Source organism: Ambystoma mexicanum, chromosome 7p (genome assembly GCF_040938575.1).
Source record: "Ambystoma mexicanum isolate Mex_15411 chromosome 7p, UKY_AmexF1_1, whole genome shotgun sequence".
NCBI lineage: Eukaryota > Metazoa > Chordata > Amphibia > Caudata > Ambystomatidae > Ambystoma > Ambystoma mexicanum.
The window spans coordinates 884,871,372-884,897,434 of NC_090939.1; the positions used below are offsets into that span (position 1 = coordinate 884,871,372).

At 46.3% G+C, this 26,063-nt stretch overlaps 1 protein-coding gene across 2 annotated transcripts in view; it reads left to right on the forward strand.

Moving 5' to 3' along the window:
- The window catches only part of GAS6 (growth arrest specific 6), a 975,360-nt gene that overhangs the window by 746,820 nt on the left and 202,477 nt on the right, over nucleotides 1-26,063 (forward strand). For both annotated transcript variants that reach the window (XM_069637123.1, XM_069637124.1), the window contains one exon: nucleotides 9,630-9,819. In XM_069637123.1, coding sequence (XP_069493224.1) covers nucleotides 9,630-9,819 — 190 coding nt within the window. The remainder of the gene's footprint in view (nucleotides 1-9,629; nucleotides 9,820-26,063) is intronic.

Here is a 26,063-nt window from a genome sequence, read left to right on the forward strand (position 1 = left end):
TGAAGTACGTTGCAAGCCGGTGGCAGACCGCAAGAGTTAGACCGGCATGACCAAGCAAAGTGGTTGTAAAGATCCCGAGCTGCAGGCATAGCACTACCATGCGAGTAGAGCCACGAGAAGCTGCTAGGAGAGAGGGCAAGGTACCGCACGGGCCAGAGAAAACCTGTGGCGGCTGTGGACCTTGCACAGAAGCCGTAAGATCCAGTTTACGTGTCCTTTTGAATATCAAATGAAGTAAAAGCAGTTACAACTACTTTGCATACCCAATGAACTGAAAACAATTACAAGTTTGTTTTTAATACCGAACAGAGCGGATAATAATAATAATGTATTTCTTATATAGCGCTACGCACCCATAGGTCTCAGACCACTGAAATAACAGAAGACATTATTATCCCACGTTCGAATTCAGATAGCTCAGGGGTGAGCGCTTAGCTCACTGTGCTATCTTTCCGGCAAGTGTTGAGCTTTCTTGAACACTTAGCAGAGTTCAAGAAACTGTGTATCATAAGGAAACAAGCATTGTCAGGAGCAAGGCGAATGCAAGAAGGTTTGATGAGGAAAAACACCATTGGCATGAGCCAAGAGAGAGAGTTCAAGGAACTGTATTTCTTGAGGAAACAACCATTGGCATGAGCCAGGAGAATGTAAGAAAGTATAACAAACGCATAGTAGACCAACAAGCCACAACAGTGTCATGAGAGGGGCATTGGTTGCGTGACCTGTAATGGGTGGACTGTGTGGTCCGACAACTGCGCCTAGACCGAGTGCAACCCCGTATGGAAAAGCCACTGCAATCGCCTATAACGAAGCTTGTGTTTTACAGTAACTATTTGTGTGGTTCTGAAGCCAAGAAACTGAACTACCTATGTGAACTGGTGAAAAGTGACAATATCCTAAGAGCTGGGAACCCCTGTGCCCTTTTGAACTATTGTGAACTTGTGGATGGGAAGCTCATTACAGGCCAAGAGCTGGAAGAAGCTTTGAACTTTACTTTGAACACCATTTCTTTTGTTGCTGACACTTTCTACTTCTTCCCTAGCTTTGCCAATGTGAGTTTCTACTAGCTTTCACCAGTCTTTGGGCAAAGTATGGGCAATATGTCTCCCCCTATGCAGACCTTTCATTAGCCCCCTTCTGTTGTTGAAAATGTTGACTAAATTGCTCTTGCCTAAGTATTAGTCTCTTTTGGCTTGTGCAATGCACGTAGGTCTTAGCATTTAAGAATATTGTGATTTTTCTGAGTCTCCATGTTGTACTGGGATGCCAGCTCTGGTCGACCAGTTTTTAAATGTCACAAGGGTAGCCATTGATTAATTGGCACCACCTACGGCTAAAATAGTTAAAATTGAAACACTGGGCAAGACTTGGTTTTCAATGAATATCATGGAACACAGGAGAGCAGGCTGAGCGTATATATGGAGAGCAAAGTCTTGTGAGAATACTGCTCATCGTTTGGCAGCCGCAATGTATGAACAGGCTATTCTCTCTGCCAAACTTAACAGCTTTGATAAAAGCATAAATAGTGCTCGGTCCAGTCACAAAGAACTATGTTATTTTGAGAGAAATGCAAGGAAAGACAGTTACGAATCCGATAGTTCCAAAAACGTACACCTGGTATACGGAGATCCAAAAAAGGCTTCTCCACGAAAATGAAACTTCAACAATTAATGCCTGTCGCGGGATACCCACAAGCTCTGCGGAGAGTCCCCCTGAGATCCATATCCAGACGAACATACCTCTTGGGCTTCCTGAATTTTGCTTCAGGCAGGTTTATGACTCTGATATTGTAAAGACTGTGAAGTGGTTGAAACCATCTGTGATGAAACCACGGGTGATGTATGCCCAGCCAGTATGATTAAAGAGTCCATAGGTTACATAGCACCATTACTGACGGATATTGTGAATTCCTCCTTCTCCAAATCATTAGTGCCTGCATCACTTAGTGTGGATAACTCCTATACTGAAGAAAGAAACACTTGACCCAGTGGTTGCGGGCAATTACTGCCCCATCACTAAGGTCCCTTTACTATCGAAGGTTCTTGATCGAGTGGCCTATCAACAGCTTCAAGAGAACAAAGATAGATATGGATTGCTGAGCGCTCGTCAATCAGGCTTTAGGACTTGTCATGGTACTGAGACCACCATGTTAGATCTACGAGCCAACCTTGCCAATATAGTAGATAATGGTCAGGCCGCCTTACTAACGCTGCTTGATCTTTCAGCGGCTTTTGATTTGGTAGACCACGTCCTTCTACTTGAGATGAAAAAACGTGTGAATTGCTTGGACCTAGCTGCTTCGTGGCTGACCTCATTCCTTGTCCCACGCCAAACCAGAGTGGCTATGGATGGGTTTCAGTCACCTCCTGAATTATTGACATTTGGGGTACCTCATGGAACCTGTCCCTCTCTTATTTTATTTAACATATATATGCGCCCTCTTTTTGACCTCCTGGATGCCGCCGGCATTGGTTATACCAGTTATGCTGACGACACCCAGGTATTCTTCGCACTCGCAGGGTGTTATGAGACTGATAGGGCTAGGGTCATCCAGATATACTCACTGATTCAGACTTGGATGGCCTCCAATTTATTGGCTCTTAATGGTAGTAAAACAGAGCCAATAATGGTGGGCTCTGGCCAACATTTGAAGAGGTTTGATTCAAGGTACAGACAGTTTATGATTGCAGACTGTAATATCTTGGTCAGCCCCTGTGTAAAGACTCTTGGAGTATACTTAGACTTAAGCCTCTCGATGAAGCAACATGTTCTTTATACCAAGTCATCATGCGCTTATATGACAAATTTGATTAGGCAGATTAAGCCTTATCTGTCCACCCCTAACCTGGCACTGTTGACTGCGGCCCTGATAAATTCCAGAATTGATTATTGTAACAGCCTTCTGGTGGGAACAGCTAAGCGTAATATCAGAGCCCTGCAAGTGGCCCAAAATGGGGCCGTTGGAGCTGTGTGTATGCCGACTGGAGCTGCACATATTACACAGGCAAGGAAATCCCTACACTGGTTACCGGTTTGGAGAGGTGGAGTCAAGTACCCCCATCCAAAGCTCCGCCCCCCTGTTGCCTATATGTTGGGAACCGGAAATGGTGACGTGCATTTCCAGTGAGAATGCCTGTACCGCAAAGAACCTTCGAGACAAGGTTACCGCAAAGAACCTTCGAGACAAGGTACCCTTTGAGGAAACCCTATATAAATGCACAAAGAAACGGTGCCTATCTGGCTGGAGTGCCGGACGAAATGTGCATTTGAACAAGGAAGGAGACTGATGACGTCATGCAAAGTAGAGTGAACGCACCCAAAAAGGATGAACAAGGTGAAAGAACGTAAACATTCTCTAAGATCTGAAGAGGAGGTGATAAAGATGAGCAACATTTCGGGCTCGAGATGAAGATGCCCATGCTACAGAAACACTGAAGAAAATGCAGAGTCATTTTACACTTGTACAGATGCAGAAACGCAAGCAGACAAAGTAATCATAAGGCTGGCTACGTAGTGAATTAGATTGCGGCGATGCACCAATGTATACGTATAGGAATGCAAGAACCTGGATATTCCACAATGCACTTTAGCAGGCTTGAAACCCCATGGTTGGAAGGGATTTCAGTGTGTGGCGCAGTTGGAAATAACTGATGGAGAGGACGAATTTTGAGAAAGGCTTGGCTGGCCCAGCACCAAGAAGACGAGGCCACAGTGAGTTGGGCACCTGTCAAAAGGCTACAACGAACGTGAGACAAGTTTGAAGCAGAGTGTAAAAAACACCGAAGGCGTCAAGAGTTCATCATTTAATAGTATTAAATGCAGCAAAAGGCTAAAAAGAGTGGTCTCCAGTCACATGGGTGGGATCAAAATAGCTTGGGTCAAGCTACACCGAAACCAGAAGAATGATGCCACACTCACTTTATTTCTCAGGCACAAGCAGCTTCTGCAAAGCCAAGTTCAAAGCCTCAATTTGACTGGCAGACTGTAGTCGTGATGATAGATGTTGGGCTAATTGGTGGGGAGGCAAGACCACACCAACCCTCCAGCCAACTGAAATGGTAGCCTGCGTGCTGCTAGCATGTGGAATATACCAGAAGGGTACAAGAGTGCCAAACCAATCATAGAGGGCCACGCAGTAAAGAGCCCTATAGTTTGTGTAACCAATTAATCGTTTTCTATTTAGTGACAATGATGATGACCATTTATTTGTGATGGGCTTAGTTGCCCACCTGACTTAAGATACCCAATCCTAACTCCCGGCTATATAGAACGTATACTTAGATGTTCACCGAGAACCAATCTACTTCCCCCATACATTTTTGCAGTTTGCCACGTAGTGAGACATCAGTAATGACGAATATTTGGTATAAAAGTACTGTTTTTTTCTTTATTGTGTTGTGATCGTGCTGTGCGACATCAGATGATGTCCGTTGTACTCCCTGTTTTAGACAATTGATAATAAATCAGAACACAGTTTTGCCAACTTCCTGAGTCGTTTTGATTATACTTCTGCATCCCCATCCACCTTGAAGTGCTGCTACCTCGTCTTAAAGGGCTCTAGGGTCTAGGAGTTCAGGATCATCATCACCATAAGATTTAACTTTCACATATAGATGTATGAATGATCAGGCACCAGGCTATCTGACCCGGTGCCTCCCGAAGGCCCTTGTCACGCGTTCTTTACACTCCAATGCTTGCAACAAACTTGCTGTACTGCAATTCTAATTGAATAATTTCGGGGCCACCTATTTGGACATCTGTGCCCGGGTCTTATGGAATTCTCGATCTCCTTATATTAGAGAATATTACAGGTTTGGCCAGCTTTAAGAAAGCAATAAAACTTCCCTCTTTAAATCTAAGGAATAGCCTTATTTAGTGTTTTGGCTGATCCTTTGGTTTTCACCTCCCTGCATACCTTTGATAAACTATGCATGTTTTATGGATTGTTCGTCTGTGAGCGCACTGAGGACTACGGGCGTGTTGTGCTATATAAGAATTTAATAATAATATTGCTCCCTTGGATTGCTGGGTTTTCAACAGACTCACACCTTAAACATTGCAGTAATTCGCTTTGGTTACAAAATGTTGCTTTTCATTAGTTAATGATTCGAATTCGCATTGAGAATCACTTTCACTTCTACGAGAGTACCACATCGGCTTCTGTTCAATTGCTCGGTATTCAAAATTGAGTTCTGACCTTCTGTCACTCCTACACTTAACTCCTACACAAGCATTGCTCACTCATCGAACGCCTGCCTGAGCCACGTGAGGGGGAATGGAGCGCTCCGGGGTCACTACAAACCAGTGAACTTAACGGGTAAGCCATGCGCCTCCATTTCCCTCGCCGCTCGTAGGACTTCTGCTTTGGTGACTTCTCGGCAAACTGCTTCCTTTAGTCCGCCATGGCCTGCGCAACCTGTTTTTTGGCGCTTCCCTTGCTCTGGATATCTCCTGATGCACGCCAGCCACCAGAAATCTCCTTGATGCTCTCAGGTGCACGCCCGCCACCTCATATGGCCTCTCAAGAAGAAAAAGCTTCCCTTGCCTTTGCTTCCAGCTGCGCGACCTCTGCAACACGGTTCTCCAACGGGCAAGCTTCTTTCCTGCTCGCTTCCTGCTGTGCCACCTCTGCCCTTCCAACTCCGGGAGACATAGACCCTCTCAAGACCGGCAGCTGCAAAATGCCACATAGGGGTCCCGTCGTCCTCGTTCTGGTCCAGCTTCGGTACGGGCTGCTTGCACGGGTCACACTGCTGCTTCTTACTCGTACTACTCTTCTCCAGCTCTCCCACGACTTGCACCTGAGGGGGCTTTTTAAGCCTCTGTCTCCCTCAGGTGTGGGTCATTGTGGTTAATAACGGACTACTCCTGCAACATTGCACCTCCTCAACCCTCTTCCTCGTCCCAGTACCTAAGGAATTATGGGACTGGAAGTTCCTAATGACACTTTTCTGACCATGGCTTGCACTATAAACACACCTTTGTTACTCCCAATATTCTTTAAAGAAATTTCATAGGAATTAGTCCCCAAACTTGATTGACAAGGTCCAGCCAGTTCTTTTAATCTCTTACTATTCCTTTGGCCGTCAGAGGTCTTTAGCTTTCCAAGGTTCAAGATTTTTGTAAGGAGTTTTATAATTGTTTTCACCCCTATTTGCAGGCAGATCTTGTGGAATAGCAAGATAATTATTGCAATAAGCAATTACATATTTTGGCATCGTGGAGTTGTCCTCCCTAGAGGAGGACAAATACAGTGTCTCATCCCACAGAGTTCTCCAATTCCCCAGGGCCTTTTCAACTCTCAGGAGATCCTCCGGCAGATCTCTCCCCACCCCACCAAGGTTGGGATCAGAAAGTATCTGCGTTTCCATGGCTAACTGGGAGGAGGCTTTAGGCAGGTAGGATTCATCACAAGTATCTTTAAACAGCCACAAGGGGGCATACTGTTGCACGATTGGTACTGCCACAGCATCACAGGACAATTAGTGCTAGATGCAACATAGCTGGCACATGTACGTACTGCATGTGCACCCATACAATTTGTTTATGGGCTGCAGCTGCTACTGCAAGATTTGTTGTCCCTTTTTAATATCTCTCCTGGGAATTTCGGGGTGAAGCCTTGTGGAAAATTTGATAGGCTAATTCTGGCCTTAGATCCAAACCAGCACAGTCTGCATGACGTTTGGGACAAAAAGTGGGGGAGTTCGAATGGACCGGATATCCCAAGACGAATCCCATCCTCCTCCTGCTTCACTGTTGAATGGTAGGGTACACTCACAAGACCTACAATCCAAGGAAACCCCAAGCATATGATGGCCAGACCCAAAGACACAGTTCCACCTGACCCAGGCAGGTGCAGGCACAGCCTGCCCTTGGGGAGGGTCATCTGATTATAAAGAGAGACTGGAGGAGCTGGAAGACTAGAGATCAAGGAAAAAAAGGAACAAGAGCTATCCAGGGATTGTAAGGTGTGGCGATACAGGAGGTACCCATGAATTCTGAGTTGGGGGTACAGGAGATGCCCAGGAAAACGGAGGTGTAAGAGTCCTAACCTGAGTTTTGGGGCGGCAGAGAGCCACCTTCCACCTTGAGATGTGGAAGTGCACAAGTCGTACAGAAAGATACAAGGAGAGAAAGGAAGTATAGCTGCTTGGACCGTAGAGGGGGAACAGATGTACCTAGAGGAACTGGTGAACCTCAAGGAGGCTAAGGTATGGGGTTGGAAGTTTGGCTAGACCCAGGAGAAGAGTTTGGCAGGGGAGGGCTGACCATTTACAATGCTTCATATTGGGAAAACTGGAGGCATTGAGTCTGTGGAAGGTAGTTTGGGGGGAAAAGGCCTGCCAGTTGAAAGAGAAAGGAAAGTGTAGGGGGTCAGAAAGACAGGAAGGAGAATTTTAAGGAGGCATCAGAAGGGTCGGACCATGGAGGTTGTTGAGCGTGGCTCTGGGGGCCTCATTTGCACCAAGTCTGCTCAAATCAATCTTTGATCCTCATGCGAAGGGTTCCTGTCAGGGCTGTGTTGTAGGTGGCAGTCGCATAGGAAAGTTGTGCCAGTGAATCAAAGTCTTTGTCTGCAGGGGGACAGAATGCAGTGTTCTATGGAGACAAAGTGATGTTGGCGAAACCCGCTTCCTATTTTCCCATGGTTTTGACGTCCCGCTAAATCAGTGATTGTCTTGCCAACTTTCTTTACAAAAACATTTTTGTCAGCGGATGTGATCATCCATGCCTTGTACTTGCGGCGAGCCTTGAAGTTGCATCTGGAGCGTAAAAAGAATTGCGGTTCTACCAAGACATTGTTACGTGCAGGGGTCTTTCCCCCTCAAAAGCAGCATCTAATGCTTTCATAGCTCACTGGGTGGTATCTTGCATACTTGAATGCTTCTTGGTGACGTGTCTGTCCCCTCCTATGGGTTTGCATGTGCATGCTGTCAGACCAGACAAGGCATATTCATGTCAAATTTCATTGGAAGCCATGTCCGAGGCATTGACATGGACGACGCCACATACTTTCTCATAATCTAGCCGTGGATATGAGCTTGAGAACTGAATCCTGGTTTGGGCAGGCAAAGCTAAAAAGCCTGTGTAGCTAAATGGGATGTATAAAAGGACTCCTCCCCACCTTCCCAGGTATTCTTGGATAAACTATTCCATGAGTCTGAGCAAAGTAGGACAGGACATAGCAGTAAGTGCAAGTTACACACCTTAGCAGCTATTGTACTGGCATTCATTGGCCCCATTCCCCCGATGAAATCCTCCGTCTTTAATAAGTTCTCCTGTTGGGCCTTCAGAAGTGACAAAAGAACTATAACGCTACTTCACAACACTGATTATAACAATCGCATGTAAATGAGCTACGTAATATTTAAAAACAGTCTTATGTAGTGTGTGTTGAAGTTTTGTTTGTAGTGTTCATGGATTTTGCAATGAAGGCTTGGCTTATTTGAACTGAGTGCTGGTCCTTTGGCGCGAGTATCTGCACATTCTCAAACCACCTTAATTCTTTTTAAAGACCTGTTTGTTCCAGCTGCTTAGAGGGGGTGTGGATGGGGGGGGGGGTTTGTGTGTGAGTGTTTTTTTTTTTCAAGGCTTGTTGGAGCTTGTGAACATCATTTCTAGGCCTGCCCTGAGCATAGTACGTCCTTCAATTACTGGTCGAAATTGTAAGGAGTCTGTCTGTGCAATAGAACATGAATCCATTAGCTTCCTAAAACTGTAAGTATAACCTTTCTGGCAGCATTTCAGTAAATGATCCTATTAGGGTAACACGTAGTTTTATATTCTGCTGCCACTGTACTGTCCTGCCCAAAATGTGACTGTAAATGAAGACTGGACCAAAGTTGGGTTGTTGGTCTTTGAGTAGATGTCAGTGTCCAGTGGCACAAGTGTGCTGCAAGATCGTACACAGTAGGTCAGGGAAAGTTAGTGTAACGCAAAAATCATGTCAGTTTTTCCCTATGCCTGACAAGTGTTTCAATGATATCGTAGCCAATGGATTGAGAATTTGCAGAGTGGACAAATTAGACAAATGGAAATTATAATTGGGTAAAATCATATTTTAAGAAAGCAGGTGTGTAGGGATGCTGATTTTCATCACTGGGCATACAATAAAAAATTCAGACATTGGAGCGAGGATGTAAAGTTGCAATAATAACTGGGGCTCCCTAACGTTCCTTAATGATTGTGACACTTTAGATTATATGTTTGGATATTGATTTATTTATTAAAAATAAATGTAAGGATTACAAAAAGGAAATTAATTTATTTTGTTGCATGGTTGATTAATACGTAAAACGAATACAGGTGAATGGCCGGTTTTTGGAAATATAACATGGTTTGGATAGAAAAAGGGGTTCTATCATTTGGAGAAAAAAAATCGAAAATATGTAGTGCCAGTTAATTGTATTTGTAAATTACTGCAAGAAACATTCAGAAAGGGATACATTTGCCCAGTTTTTCTTTACTTAGTAAATGGACGTATGCTGGACTCTAGCTGTTGAATTGTATGATGGGGTGGTTTTGTTTTTGTTACCGATCCAAGTCTTAGCTACCATGTGAAAGTGGTTCGTTCACACAGTTTTTTGAACTTTGTGTAATCATTTGTTTCTTGACACCCATACTGTCAGATTTGTGGCTGAATTCGACTTTAGAACCTTTGATCCTGAAGGTGTCCTTTTCTTTGCTGGAGGCCATCAAGACAGCACGTGGATAGTCCTGGCTCTGCGCAACGGAAAGCTGGAGCTTCAACTGAAGTACAACGGGATAGGCCGAGTGACGAGCAGCAGGCCTTCCATAAACCATGGCATGTGGCAAATGGTGAGTGGGACACGCTCTACATTTTGGAGCAATATGTTTCACGTCTCACATGTAAGACTTGTTTGTTTGACTCAAAAGCATTAAATGCAGCTTTTAGTTTTTAACAAAACGTTGTTCAGGATCTATTTTGAAATATTTTCTGTATAGGATATATGATTTAATGCAATTCTATTTGTGGCAAGGCCCCAGAAAACACTGCTAGAATTACATTGTATTTCTAAATAATGTATTGGTGTCACATGTTTAAATCGCTGCTATTTTCACTGCCATCTATTTGAACTGTGGTGTTTTTCACCGCAGCCGTGTTTTGTGATTTTATTTTTGTACATTTTGTTTTGTTGATAGGATGTTCCCCTCCCTAACCCCCATCTAACACACCACCACCTCACCCTGCCACCCACCACCCCCAAATTCCCACTCAAACACACAACACATATATTTAAAACAAAACAAATAGCCAAAAATCACAAGGTTGAAAACACCACAGTTAAAGTAGCCGCGGTGAAAACTGCCACGATGAAAACACGGTAAATAATAACCAAAGCAAAGGGAAACTAAATTTTAACAACTTAATATGGTGAAAAGGGGTCTTTTATTCTGGCAATGGAGTGCCGTAGCCGATTGGAATTGCAAGTAATAAAGGCTGAAAGGGTGCAGAGTTTTTCTCACAAATCTTAATTGGTTATAGTGCAACAAAGAATAAAAATAAGACATTTATGGTGATGTGCTATACAAATGACAAAAGTGAATGAATGAATTTAAATGGTGATACTCCTACATCTTGCTTCCAATCAAAGAGGAAGTGTCTCCATCTAGTGCCGTACAAGAAATGTCTTCTTAGTTTCTGCAAATCAAACGGATCCGTCTTACCCTCATGCAGCAGCCACACCCCATTCCTGCACATGTGCTCAACCGTTTCAGTTCCTCGTTTTCTGGAAACGGTCAATCCCATTAGAATCTGCAATACACTTGTGTTCTTAGTCGTTTTTATACCTCTACACGGGTCACCCCCCCCTGTTCTAGGGAGCATGCAGGTTATGTTTCATGATCCTTCATTTTCTATTCTTTTCTGTTTTCTTCAGCACTAGTACAGCTTTTGTCAGACCAGTCAGAAGTTCCAAGGAATGTATCAATTATTTCTTGTAGTGCGGCTGCTGATCTTGCTAAATCCTGTCGCCTCTTCAAACAATTGCAAATGAACCTTTGTGGGTTTGTCTAGAGCAGAATCTGTATAGTGGTATGAGAAACTACATTAGAGGGACACTGGACTTGATTTTGAGGTGGTGGAAAATATTATTGACTAAACAAGATTAGTGGATAAGTTTCCATGCTAAGCAAGACATTTCTGTGCTAATCAGGACACATTTTCAATTTCTTAGCCTTTTGACCCTAATTCTGAGTCGAAGCCCGTGGCAGGTGATAGTAGCTTCAAGGAGTGGAAAAACAGCATAGCTGGCAATCACATACTTTGATTTTTTTTCTCCAACCCATCTTTGTGTTACTATAATTTAGATACAAAAGCAAACACTCTGCCTTTTTAAATTGTTTAAAAAATCTATTCCCTTGGTACTGGAGTGGTTTGAAATTCTTGTATGTGGTATTGCATGGTAATTCTGACAATGCCTATTTAGGCGCAAGGCAATTCTTCATGGTAATGATTTTACAAAATACTTTCAAAAGAGATCATTATTATGCAAAATAAATGATTATCATACTCTTACGTCCCGTCCCCTTTCCTCCATACTTATGGGACATTCCGTCCTTTGGGACGGGACCGGAGCACTTTTGTAAAAAGCATCACATTTTTACAAATGTTTCAAAAATGTGTCCTACTCTTTTTACGCGGGGTACTGCACGTGGCCGTAATCCCACCCTCCTTAGCTTCGCCCAGCGCATCGCTCATCAGTCCTTTACTCTGCACGGTCGGGGCTGGACGCACTTGCATCTTTGGGAGATTTTTTCCTTCCAGTGTCCTTCTCTCCTGCTCTGGTTTGGCAGTCACGTAGTAGTCCGTCTATGCCGGTTCATTTAGATTATCCTTCTTGTTCTTCTTGCGAGCGACGCTTCGCTAGGGCGGATCCCCATCCTCTTTGTTTAGAGTGTTTGGGTCCAGGTCATTGGTGGGACTGGTGTTTTTACTGCGATTCCCTCTCGGTCCGGGCACTTCAACGTCGTCTGAAGCGGTGGGAGGAGGTGTTTCAGTGCGCTCCTCCTCTGCATTTTCAGAGTTTCATCGACGAAAAGAAGAAACGCCCGGTAAGTTCTTTAGTTTTCAGAGCACCCTGACCAGGGGACTCCTTCCCGGGGTCTTCCCTGTCCAGGAGGGGCTTTATAAGTTCTATTACCAGGGTTCCCCCTGAGGTGCCTTCCAGACCTAAAAAAGATACCAGAATTTTCTCCGAAGGCTTCCGTAAGGGGCCTGCCAACACCGGATTACAATCTGAGGCCCCTCCTGTGAGTGCTAATCGACGGCCCAGTTCTACTGAGGCGGTGGATACCGAATCTTGCTTCGAGGTCTCCTTGTCTGGAGCTTCCCATACAGACACCGGGGCTTGCCCTGAGGCCTCTGTAGAGGCTTTCTGTACCGAACCAAGGTTTGAGGCCCCCCCGACAGGGAGCTGTTACCGGACTCTGTTCTGAGGTTCCTCTTTCTGAGGCTAAGGTGACCGACAGAACTGAGACCTGTTGAGGTCCTGTCTGTGAGGTGGATTCCTAAACGTCCCCGACTTTGCGGTGATAACGGTTCTGTTGAGGGGGCACAGAGTGACGTCACTGACCGTAATTCCTCTGTTACCGGCTCTGCCGAGGTTCCTCTTCTAGAGGCTAATTTGATTAATAGTATGTCTCAGAAACCTCCTAGGCCACACAGTACCAGCTCAGCCAAGCTTCCTTGTGTCAAGGCTAAAGTCCAGGCCCCTGACTCGCCTGTGGAGATCCCTGCCTCACTCACACATGTGACGCAGTTCTCCTCAGACGCTGACAAAATGGCGCCTGTTCCTGCGCAAACTACAGCAGCCATTTTGGATTCCTCCCTTACACCTACGCCATTGGCGTTGGGTGCTGGGAGCGTGTTTTCAGGTGAACATCAACTCCTTTTTGTCCAGTTTATGACTGGAATGCTTGGATGCCATTACCGCACACAGTCTCACTGCCTGCTGCATTTGCTCCTTTGATCTATGTTGATCCGACTGGAGGAGGCCCTTCTTGACAGCCCTCTGCCTTACAGCCCTGGAATTACTTCTCTCATGAGTGGCCTCTCCCCACCCCAATGCCTAAGCCTTCGGCGGAGGATGCCTTTTTTGGAACATTTCAGAGGCTCATGAACTCTGACCCCATGAAGGAGTATTTCAGAGGTCTTTTCAGGGAAATCTGCCCTCCAGCGCCTGCTCCTGTGCCGACAGTTCCAGCCGTAGCACCGGTTGTCCCGGCAGCTGTTCCACCTCTACCGATTGGCCCACCTCCAGTCCTTCTGCTGCCTCCCTTGTCTCTAATAGACAAGTCTTTGGCAGAGCCAGATGTGACGGAGGTCGATCCGGATGTGTCGGATGACACGCAGGGGGATCAGGATAGCGAGGACCAGCCCCGCTCTGTTAGAGCGTTCCATGACCGGGTTCTGGACATGTCTTTTCTCGATGTACCAGTACCTGAGGCACCCGCGCCCCAAAAAGGGGGTGCTTTCTGGGGCGTTCACCTGGTCTCCTCAGGAGCATACCGGCTTGTTCCCCCAGAGGGACATTTTGGCTGAGGTCCGCAAAGTCTGGTATGAACCACACTCTGGACTTCACGTTAACAAGAGGTAGCCTTAGCGTCTTAGCCGCTCCCTTCCTCCACAGTGGTGACAGCTGCCACGTTACAATCCAGACCGGCCTCTGCGTCGTCTACAGCGGCAGCCCAGGTTCTGGCCAAGGAGGACAAGTTGCTTGACTCCTTGGGGAGACAGATATTTGCTAATTCGGCCCTGCAGTTGCGCCAGAAGAACGCAGAGCTCATCTTAGCGGCGGCAAATATGAAAATGTGGAAAGGTCTATCTGAATTTGAGGAGTTCATTCCTGCGGACAAGCTGGATGATTTTAAAGGTGGCTTGTCGGATGGCAGAGTTCTGGCGCAGGATATGCTCGAGACCGCGGCTCATCCTGTTGACACCTCGGCTCGGGGCCTCATGCTTGGTGTTGACACCTCTCGTCAGGCTTGGCTTCATGCCACAAAGTTCTCTAAGGAGGTCCAGGATAAGGTTCTGAACTTGCCTTTTGACGGCAAAGAACTGTCCGTGTTGGTGAAGCCGCCGTTTAAAGCTCAAAGATTGCCATCTCAGCCTCGGCCCTCCTCTGGTTTTCGAGGGTTTCTGGATCGCCTCGGCCCTCCTCTGGTTTTCGAGGGTTTCTGGATCGCAGGACACGCATGGTCGATCCTCCATCTGGGAACTCTCGTCGGAAACAACAGCGAGGCCGATTTTTCTCTCGGTCCTCTGCCTCCTCTTCAGGATCAAGCGGTCGCCCTGCCGAGAAGTCTGCTAAATGATGTGTTTTGGCGCTCGCACGAGACCCCGGTGGGAGGGCGCTTTGTATCTCACCGGGAGGAGTGCCAGACCATCACTGAGGTTTGGTGGCTCTTGTCCATTGTTCGGGCGGGCTTCCGCTTGCCCCTTTGCCCTACCCCACCCATCAATCCTCCCTTCCAGCAGTCGGGGACACCCTCCCTCAGAGCCGAAGTCCAGAAGCTTCTGGATCTCAAGGCGGTGGAACCCGTTCCCCTGGGGGAGCGAGGGGAGGGCCTTTCCCAGTTAAACCTTTATCTTCCCCAAGAGAAATTCAAGATGATCACGCCCGGTCAGATAAAGTCCTCTTTACAGAAGGGCGATTGGCTCAGCGTGGTGGACCTTCAGGATGCATATATGCATATCCTCATTTGGAGTCCGCATCGAAAATGCCTGCGGTTTTCCATGGGGGAGGAGCATTTCCAGTTTCGTGTGCTCCTGTTTGGCCTCAGCTCGGCACTGCGTGTTTTTACGAAGATGTTGGTCATAGCAGCTTTTCTTCGGCTACAGGGTATCCATGTGTATCTGTATTTGGACGATTGGCTGCTGAGCAGTCCTTGTCCACTGAATGCCTCGAGCAACCTTCAGTCTCTCCTCCAGATCCTATTCCACCTTGGGCTGTCCATGAAATGGCGGAAATCCTCCATGACGGTCTCTCAGGACTTGATTTTCCTGGGTTTTCGTTGGAACACAATAAATTGCAGAGTGTACCTGACTGGGGACAGAATGGCGGATCTGTTGTCCACGTGTCAGGTGTTTATGCAGTCGGAGAGCATATCGGCCTGGTGGTTCCAGAGGTTTCTGGGCCTCATGGCTTCGTGCGTCCTGGCTCTTCCTCTTGCTCGTCTCAAGATGAGGCAGACGCAGATGGTTCTTCAGAGCTCCTGGCTTCAAGCAGTGGATCCAGATTCCAAAATGATACTGGTTCCGCCTTTCACGAGGACAGACCTCTTGTGGTGGTCATCTCTCAGCAATCTGTCAGTGGGTGCTCCTTTCCAGGGCCCTTGCCCACAATTGACTGTCACGACGGATTCCTCCCTTCTGGGTTGGGGTGCAACGTTGGATCATCTCCAGGTTTTCGAACTTTGGTCCTTTGGTCGCCACAGGACAGACAGCTTCATAAAAATTATCTGGAGCTCCTGGCAATATTCCTGGCACTGAAAGCATTCAAACCAGGCATTGTCAACAAGGTGGTCCGTGTCTGCACGGACAATGTGGTGTCAATGTGGTGTCCATGTTCTATACCAACAAGCAGGGGGGTACCCAGTGGTCGAAGTATACGAAAAGAAGTAGGGGAGCTATGTTCTCTGCTGGTCTGCCCCACTCCCCACAAACCCTATCCCTGCTCCCCCTCCCACACACAATCCAAACACCCAAACAAACACACCTGCTGTTTATGGGAATGTGCAGTGCAGTGCACTGAAGTGCAAGCTTCAACTTCTTTCTGCACTTTTATTTTAAAACGAAACCATTCCAGAACGGTTTCTTTTTAAAATAAAAGTATAGGAACTCTGAGACTTAAAAATAAAAAGTGTGGGAGCACCGCTCCTGCCCACTCCTTCCCTCTTCGACCTCTGGGGGTACCAGGTCTCCTCCTCTTGTGGATCTTGCCATTCAGATTTGGGAATGGGCCATTCAGCATGGTATCTGACTGGTAGCAGTTCACATCCCGGGCCAGCTGAATGTCACTGTAGATGCTCTCAGCCGACGAGCAGTGGTCAGCTACGAGTGGGAACTGAACACGGAGGTCCTCTCCAATATCTTTCGTTTTTGGGGCACTCCAGAAGTGGACCTCTTTGCGACATCAACAAACAGGAAGCTTCCTTTGTATGCCTCCAGGAACGGGCTCGGAGCCTCCTCTCTGGGAGATGCTCTCGAGATTCCATGGCACAATATGAGGTCCTACGCTTTTTACCGCCGCTTCCTCTGACCCATCGGGGGCTTTGCAAGCTAAGGATCACAGTGAATTGCTCTCTTTCATAGCCCCTTGGTGGCCGGCCAGGTTTTGGTTTTTGGAGCTTCATCATCTATCGGTGTGTCTGCCGCTCAAGCTTCCGCTGGTTCCCGATCTGCTTCACCAGAGCGATCAGCAGTTGTGGCACCCCTCCCCACAATCGTTCAGCTTGGTGGCCTGGTGCCTGAGTTCAGATCTTTAGAGCGTTTCAATTTGTCCGCGGATAACATGCGCATTATTCAAGCAGCCAGGAAACCTTCGACAAGATCTCAGTATAGGAGTAAATGGTTACGGTTCTGCCACTGGTGTTCAGCTAGGCAGCTGGACCCCAGGGAGGCTACTATCGACATAGACCTGTCTTTTGTCTCACATCTGGCAGAATCAGGCATTCATGTCTTGTGTTGCAGGACTTATTTGTCGGCTGTCGCTGTTTACCTGTCCACTGACCAGTGCTCTCTTTCACTGACGAATCCGGTCATTAAAAGACACTTTGCAGGCCTATTGCATCTTTACCCTCGTGTTCGCAACTCGCATCCAAGGTGAGATCTGAATGTGGTCCTTACGGCCTTATCATAAGCCTTTTGAGCCCATGGCTACTGTCCATTTTAAGTACCTTTTGTGGAAAATGTCCTTTTTGATTGCTGTGACTTCGGCAAGGCGTGTAAGTGAGCTTCAGGCCTTGTTGGTAGAGCATCCATTCCTTACTTTTCATAAGGATAAGGTTGTCCTGCGGACGAATCCCTCTTTTCTTCCGAAGGTGGTCTCTGGTTTTCATTTGAATCAGTCAATTTCATTGCCCGTCTTCTTTCCAGACCCGGCCTCAGAAGCCGAAATGGTTATGCATTGCCTGGACGTTAGAAGAGCCCTTAAATTCTATCTGGACAGAACATCAGAGCTCAGGAACTCTTTGCAGCTTTTTGTCACCTTCGGTAATCAGCAGGGAAAGGGGAGAACATCGCGAAAGTGGCTACGTGGGCCTCCCCATCGGCTTTTTGTAAACATTACTGTCTGGATCTGAACTCCAGGGTTGATGCTCAGTTCGGTCAAGCTGTGCTTAGAAACCTGTTTCAATAAGGAGTTTCCATCCACCGTAATTCCTGTGAGGAGTGCTTGGGAATCTCCCATAAGTATGGAGGAAAGGGGACGGGACGTAGGAGTATAATAAAGTTACTCACCGTAGTGACTATCTTACTCCTAGTCCATAGTCCCCTTTCCTCCATACGCCCGCCCACCGTCCCCTCTAATAAGTTTCCTCTGTTATTGCTTAAACGTCTCAGACCTGGCGATAGAAAAGGACTGACGGGCGATGCGCTGGGCGAAGCTAAGGAGGGCGGAGTTACGGCCACGTGCGGTACCCAGCGTAAAAAGAAGACCGCATTTTTGAAAAATGTGATGCTTTTTTACAAAAGTGCTCCGGTCCCGTCACACAGAACGGAATGTCCCATAACTATGGAGGAAAGGGGACTATGGACTAGGAGTAAGGTAGTCACTATGGTGAGTAGCTTTATTAGTCTGTTATGTTTATTGTGTTAAAGAAAACTAATGTTTGAGTAAAAACAAGTAACAATAATGCCCTCATTCTAAAAGGATTTTATGAGTGTTCAGGTTTATTCTTAGAGGGGTTACCCTAGAAATCAAGGTAAATGCAAGAAGGTAGAACCCTTCTGCTCTTCATTAAATATGTGTGGTTAGAAGAAACAGCGAAAATTAGTGCTACCTTTACTTGTGTTCATGATACCCACACCTGGACGATTGATGACTCCTGCCTTTGCATGTCTGGTTGTCATCGAAAAATATGAAAATGTCTATCTGAGCAAAGACATTGATCTGAAAATAGAAGAAATGGAGAAAAGACTACCTGATGTTAGTTTCACTAGCATTGGTTTTAGGGAGTTTTACCAAAGTCCACCTCTGGTAGGACTTCAGAAGACTCACTCTTAGGTTTGGTCTGAACTACCCAAAAGGTTTGGTAGCTATGGTCGAACAGCCAGGCTTAATTTAGGAGGGAGAAGGGCTGTAGGTGAGCACAAAGACCTTTGAGTACACTTCTAGTTAAGGAAAAACGTATACAAATTTGATTATTATAAACACTAAGACATGTTAAACTCTATGCAATTCAGGTAAGTAAGGAAAGTTTCACAAATACAGTAAGTTTCATACAGTAAGACATTTGCTGTTGCAATACTCAATTCAATAGAAGACCCTTAGATGGGAAACAAGTAAGTTGCAGCTCATTGTAGGATGGCCCAAAATGTAGCTGGTCTCGGGACTGGTTAGGCCCCCAAGTCCTAGGGTGGAAGCTGCCCATTCTGGATCTTCCCTGTCGCACAGAAGAAAGGGCTGGAGCTGTAGCGGTCACTCGGTCAGCTTTGGCAATCGCTGGAGGTGGCTGCAGGCGTCCTTCGTTCTTCTTCTTCGTAATGGATCTTTCAGTGCTCGACTCTAGATTCAGCATGAAGACCCTCGCCTTTTATGCAGGAACCAGGCCAATAAGCATGCATGCTACATTCAAACTTTGTGTGGTGCCCTAGTCTCAATTGGATCCAAGCTAGCATACTGGGGGACAAAGACCTGAGGAGTTTCGGTGACCTCCCAGTTTCCTGTCCTCCCAGACACACTGGCGCCTCTGGGCGGGCTTCCCCAAAGGACCGCGGCAAAGGAGTGAGCAGGCGTTCCCCACCCAGGTCGGCAGAAGAAGGCTCAAGAAAGGACAAGTCGTTGTGAGTTGGCGAAAAAAAGGAGATCAGCCCCATTTTGGAACAAGTTTGCTGCATGTGTCCCTTACCACAGCTGTGAATACAGTCTGCGACGTAAGCTTCACAAATCGGTAGAAAATCTTCCACTGCCACCAGCCACTCAGGTAGACTTGTCACTGTAACTAGAAAAATACAAGGGAAGTAAGGAAAGGGATACAATGTGCCCCTCAGCACTCCACAGAAGGGCGAGGTGCTAATCTCACAAGGGAAAAGCAAAGGTAGAATACAAATTATCCCCCTATCCTGGTAACCTAAAGTTAGCACAGGAAAACGAAAGAAAACCGAAGAGGGGAACTCAAGGAGCTTCCAGCAACACTGCGCAGAAGGTGCTGTGTGCTGCAATAGGAAAATACAGATGCCACAAAAAGATGGAGGAAAGCAGACTCCATCAAGAGAAACCAAAAAGGGTTCTCAAAGTCACAGAAAACAGTGAGTGAGGAAAAAGGTTACCACTCACTCAGAGTCAGACAAAAATCCAGTAGTCCAGCAAAAAGTGCCGGGGGACATACCAAGTGGGGAGAATTACACACGAGATAAAAATTCTACCTAATAATTGGAAAACCATTTATAACTAGGTCTGGTTTGTTCAGTGTGAGCAAAAGCTGTCCTTTGGGCACAAGTGCAAGTAGTCCAGGGTCCGATTGGGCCCTCTGCATTTCTACTAATTTGTGGCCAGTTTCGTCTTTATACCAGGTGTCTTAAGGCCAGACATGCTACTGGAAGCTTTTTGGTGTCAAGCTAGACAACACTTGCATCAGCTCCCTTGGAACAGCTTATTTTACTTCTGCTCACTGAAGCAAGATGCCCTTTGTCTGACTAGTCGGAGCAATTTCTATATGTTAAGCACTTCACACGATCCAGACAATCATTTGTATTTCTCCTGGGCCCAATCTTCCAAGGTCAACATGTGTAAATAGTTGTAACAAGGTACGTTACTCTCCCAATGTCTATTTTGAAGCCACATTAAAACATTACCATTTCAGGGAATTCCGATTGTGGTCTCTAGCCCGCTTCCCGATAAAATTGATGTACAAAAGGCTGCGTCACTTAGTGCCACGTTGTGTAAGTCTGTTTGTCAGGGCAGCGACCTGGAGGGAAGCCAAAAGAGGCAGTGGTGGCTAGTAGCAGTAAGTGGAGGGGGCGGAAGAGGAGTGGCAGCGGGGCCCTGCAGCAGGAGGAAGCGTTGCAGGTGGATCCCCTGAAATCCGAATAGACAACCGGAAGGAGGGGGAGACAAAAGAGACTTTGTTGGTGTTCGGACCATGAACCAGAAATTAATTCCATAACCTTGGTGTACATGTGCCTCAATTAGGTTCATGTATCCCATGGCGACATTGGTTCATAATATTTGTGGTACTTACCCTTTTTTTAAAAGAACCATTTGAATGCTAATTGCATAAAATGAAAAAAGAATCCATTGTCTCGCATAGCACCAAAAAACAGCCTTAATAAAGCGTGTGGGCGTGAAACACATGTCGACCGTTTTCAAAATGCAATGGACTGTTAAAGTCAAAATCGAAAAGTAAATTTTGATAATAGCATTTTCTTTTGATTATATACAATAAATAAAAAAATTCAAATAGCACCTGGAATAAATCTCTAAATCTTAAAAAGAATTAATTTGTTGCATGGTTTGCTTAATGAAAAAAGGACAAAAAAGAAATGAAAGCTATCGCAAACTGAATTGAACATGGAGTGTCCTGAAACACATGCTCATGATTGCATTCCTTAGCTCTGGAGCTTGTAAAAGCCCCCTCTGTGGGCAGTTCTGCAGTTTTAGCAACAAGCTGATGATTAAAATGCAAAGCTAATTACACAGAAGTAGCATTGGCCAATAGTTTACGTTCTCAGCACTGTCTATCTGTGGACACTTTGACAACATCCAGATGTTTTTAAGAAGTTTATTAGCATGTGAAAGTAAATCTATCAAAAGGTTCCCAAACAATAGGAGGTTCTAGTTTGATATTTTTAAACTGATTAAGAACTGGTGAATTTAAACTTGTTAACCAACTCCGGCGGGGGAAGTCACTTTTCTGTAGCATACTAAGAGGAAAGATTTAAGTGGATCATGCCCATTTAAAAAGAAAATGTCCCCCTCTCAGAAACAAATATTGAAGGCTGCTGCAACCTTTGGAAAGTGGCTTGATTGATGAAATGGGGCCTACGCTTCTATCAGTTTCTGTCTGCCCTGACAAATGGTTGTACGTAGTTTGTCAAATAAAGTTTAGCCCGCATATGACTATTTCATGTTTTTTTTTATTTGTTTTTATTAGAGTTTGTTGCATAAAAGATAACAGCATTACACAGAAAATTAACTGGCATTTGTATCGTCGGAAAGGACATTCTTTGATAATTCAATCGCACATTTTTAACATTAATCTTACGAACTTTCGGCACAAAATTAACCCCACTGTGACGTAGCAGTATTTTCCAACAATTCCTTTATTCTTTTCCTTTATCATTATTATACAATGAACAGCGAGTCGTTCAGTATGTGTTAGTCGCTTGAAGCATTTGAGGCGTCTGAGGCCCCCTTGTTGGGGGAAGTGTCATAGTATTTCTCTGTAGTACATTACATGGTTTGCTGGTAAGGGGACCTTCTATGGTTCGAGACATGTGAATGGACCATCTCTTGGCATTAGTGTGTTGTACCTGGCATGTACCTGTTAAGGAAGTCCATCCATAGGATATCACATTGTGTGGATCTCCCATGTATGGAGGATGTGATCTTTTCCATAATGCACATATTAGAGGCCACGTTGACCCACTCTTTTTCGGTTGGGACAGTAGGGGATTTCCATTTTGTAGCCATCACAGCCCTGGCAGCTAATAACAAGTGTGCAGCTATATCTGTGACCCTCCTCCATTCATCATCAACTTTCTCAAATCCAAACAGAATAAGATGGGGGTCAGCTGTTCTCTGGATCCCGTCCAGGTCCTTGATCCACCCTAGTACCTCATTCCAATACATTTGAATATGTGGACAGCTCCACCACATGTGCCAATAGTCAGCCACGGACCCACACCCTCGCCAACACAACAGACTAGATGACTGGTACATTTTGGAGAGCCTGTGTGGGTCATATTGCCATCTGTTTAACAGCTTGATTGCATGTAACTTATATTGACACAAGATCGGGACTTTGGGTTCTGCTCGGCATATCCTGTCCCAGTGTTCTGGGTCGATGTTGTCCCCTATGTCCTTTTCCCATCGCTGCCTTAGGGGTTCCGTGGAGCCCTCACCTGCTTCTATTAGTACCTTATATAGAGCTGCAATTAAACCTTTCGTTTCTGTTATGGAGTCCAATATGGTTTCAAACGGAGTGAGTTCCCTTCTTAGTTTGTCCTTTCACTCGGGTTTCGTCAAGACACCCTTAATCTGCAGGAAGTGTAAGACAGTGTACCCACTCCCAGTGCTTCCTCCAGCTCAGGAAGCGAGATGAATGAATCTTCCTTAAGGAGTTGCCCCACCCTTTCTAGAACTGCTTTGTACCAGGACTGGAATCTCTCCACATTGGGAATCTGGTAATTGATGCCGGGGGACCACAGGTGGCTCAGTGGTGACGGCCACGTGGTGATCTTTGCCATATCTTTGCCTTCCCGCCATATATCCCATATGGTTTCGAACATCGGGTGCGCTTTAGTTCTCTGTAACACCCTCCTCCTAGGGGACCATATCCACTCAGAAACTGTTGCCGGGGACAAGTAGTGGTTATCCATGGCAATCCAATGGGGCAATTTTTGGTTGCGGAGATGGGGGATGAGCACCCGCAATTGGGCCGCCTCATAATATTTTTGAATGTCGTGGAGGCCTACCCCGCCTTTGTCTTTAGCCAGTATCAGGTTAGAGTATGCTATTCTAGTCCTCTTCCCCTGCCATAGAAATCTCATAATTGCCTTCTTGACCTCCATGAAAAAGCGTTGCGGCATCTGGATAGGGAGCATTTGAAAAGGGTATAGAAATCTTGGAAGGCAGGTCCTTTTTATTGCGTTAAGGCGTCCTAGCCAGGATATGGTCAGTTTGTCCCACCGGGCGAGGTCCGCGTGGAACTTTTCGAGAAGCGCCGGGAAGTTGGCATCGTAAAGCTCACACAATGATCTTGTGACATATATCCCTAGATACTTTAGTTTATGGTGTTCTATCATGAGGCCTAAGGGCTGATATTTATCATTGTTCGTTTCTACTGACCCCTGGAGAGGGAAAAGTATGGATTTGGATTTATTAACTTTAAACCCCGATACGCGGGCGTATTCATCTAGGAGGTTGAGTGCTCTGGGGATGGATGTGTTGGGGTTAGTCACGTGGAGGAGTAAGTCATCGGCGTACAGCGCCACCTTATATTTCACTTGCCCCAGCCGCATGCCCTCTACTTGGGTGTCCTCTCTCAACTTTTGGGCCAGGGGTTCGACCGATAAGGCGAAAAGAATGGCCGAGAGTGGGCATCCCTGCCTGGTACCGCGTTTGAGCTCGAACCACCTCGAGTAACCCCCCGTTAAAGGCTACTGATGCTTTAGGTGAGGTATAGACTGCCAGTATACCCCTTCTAAGTTTTGGTCCTATCCCCACTGTGCGGAGGATTGCGGCTAGGAAGCCCCATTCTACTCTATCAAAGGCTTTTTCAGCGTCTATGGAGAGTAAGGCGGGGTCGTCGCACCTAGTTTGGGAGGCAGAAATTAAATGGAGCGTCTTCCTCATAGTATCCGCTCCTTGTCGCCCAATTATAAATCCGACCTGGTCGGAGTGGATAAGGTGGGTCATATGGGTCTCCAATCTGGCAGCAAGTACCCTCGTGTAAATTTTGGCGTCCAAATTAAATAAGGATATGGGGCGATACGACCCGCATTGCTTGGGATCTCTGCCTTCCTTGGGGATGACCGTTATAAGTGCACGGACGAAAGAGACTGGGGCAACCCCCGATTCAAGAATTTCATTGAACAACTCGGCTAGGAATGGAGTAAGGAGGGTGCTGAAGGTTTTATAGAAGCCGGCTGTGTATCCGTCTTCGCCAGGGGATTTGCATAGTGTTAGTCTATTGATCGCTCCTTGTATTTCTTCCTCTGTTATGGGGGACACGAGGAGGGCCAGGTCCGTGGGTGCAACCCTGGGGAGACCGATGTCGGCCAGGTAATTGGCTATCTCACTGGAGTTAGGATCATTTTCGGAGGTGTAAAGGGATTCATAAAAGTCAGCAAATAATTCAGGAATAGAGAGTTTGGGTTGCTCCTGAGTAGGGTCAGCGTGTGTTATCTCTGTTACCCTACGTTCCGCCCGTTGAAGCCCAAGTCTAGCTGCCAGTAGTGCGTCGGCTTTATCTCCTTTTTCATAAAATGTTTGTTTCAGTAGATGCAGCCTGCGCACTATCTGGTCATGCTTTAAGTGACAGAGTTCTTCCCGTTTTTATTTTGGCCTCCTGGATCTTACTGGGGTCCATGGTGTCACCTTCTCTGGCCTCTATCTAGCTGGCATATTTTGCCCGTGAGCCTGTTTTCAATGAGCACTCTTTCCCTTTTCTTCCTAGCCCCCTCCCGTATGAGGATTCCCCTCCAAGTTGCCTTTGCTGCTTCCCATACTCCCTGTTTAGAGACTTCCCCAGTATTGTTGGTTTTAAAATATTCTCTGATCTCTGTTTCCAAATCATCCTTAAAGACCTGGTCTCTCCACAGGGCCTCGTTACATCTCCATTCCCACCCCCTAGTTGGCAAATCCTCCCAGCGAATATCAGTTAAAACCATGTTGTGATCGGACCAGGTTATTGGAGTGATTTTTGAATGCTTTGTGGCATTATACAGGTCTCGTGAGAGATAAATATAATCTATGTGAGTGAAAGTGTTGTGGGGGGCCGAATAGAAGGTGTATCCCCTTTCTTCGGGGTGCAATTCTCTAAACACATGAGTCAGCGCATATACTTGCATCATACTAGCATAATCATTGCAATCCCCTCTTGTTTCATCATCTGTGGTTGGGTTGGCCGCCTTTCGGTCTAAGTCCCGATTCGCCCAGAGGTTAAAGTCTCCACCCAGTATAATGTGACCAGTAGCCTCCAGCATTATTTACGGGATGGTTCTGGAAAGAAACCTGAGCTGTCCCAGATTGGGAGAGTAGATTGTGGCCAGCGTTACTTCAACCCCCCCATATAGTCCCAGTCACCAACAGGGCACGACCCTCTTCATCCGACCAGGTTTTAGTGACTTGGAATTCGATCCCCTTTTTGATAAGAATCCCCACACCCCCCTTGCGCAGTACCCTCGAGCCCCAGAATTCTATTCCACAATTTCTCCCCAAGACAGGTCTCTCTTCCCCTCTCATATATTTAGTTTCTTGAAGAAACAGAATGTCAATTATGGCCCTCCGGAATTCCCTGGAAACCAATGATCTCTTAGTCGGGGAGTTGAGTCCCTTAACATTAAGTGTCCCCACTCTCAGGGGGCCTCGTGTGTTGCCTTCAGGGTTGGCCATCTATACACAACATGAAGACATTCGCATTAGTAAGCCACTCTACCCCGGGCATCGCTTCTTCTACCTGCACTAGTGTTTTACCCTTCCCAGCGGTGCTTAGATAATTTGTGTCATATTTTATCTCCCTTACGTCTTGGAATCCCTCCCCATTCCCTTCCTCTCCCCGCCCCCCCATACAACGGTGTCCGCGCGGGTCCAGTGATCACACTGAACCGGCCACGAACCACCAGCAGGAACAGTTACCTCACGGTCCCTTTACTAACAATAACTAGCACATGAGTCTGAGCCCTCATTACGTCCCCCCTCCTTTCAAACCTTAACTTACAGCAGTTGAGCATAAGTCTTGCACTGGGTCAAAAGTAGGCCCCTTTTGAAGAATTAGCATCACGTAAGGTCTTTTGGTGCATCTCTGGTATATTTGGTTCATTTGCCCCCCCTCCGGGGAAACATTACCTCTCCGATATTTCCTCGATCCCTTAACTTTCTGTCTCTTGGGGCCTTGGAGCCTCCATTCTCTCCCTTCATTCGTCGGTGCGTCTCCAT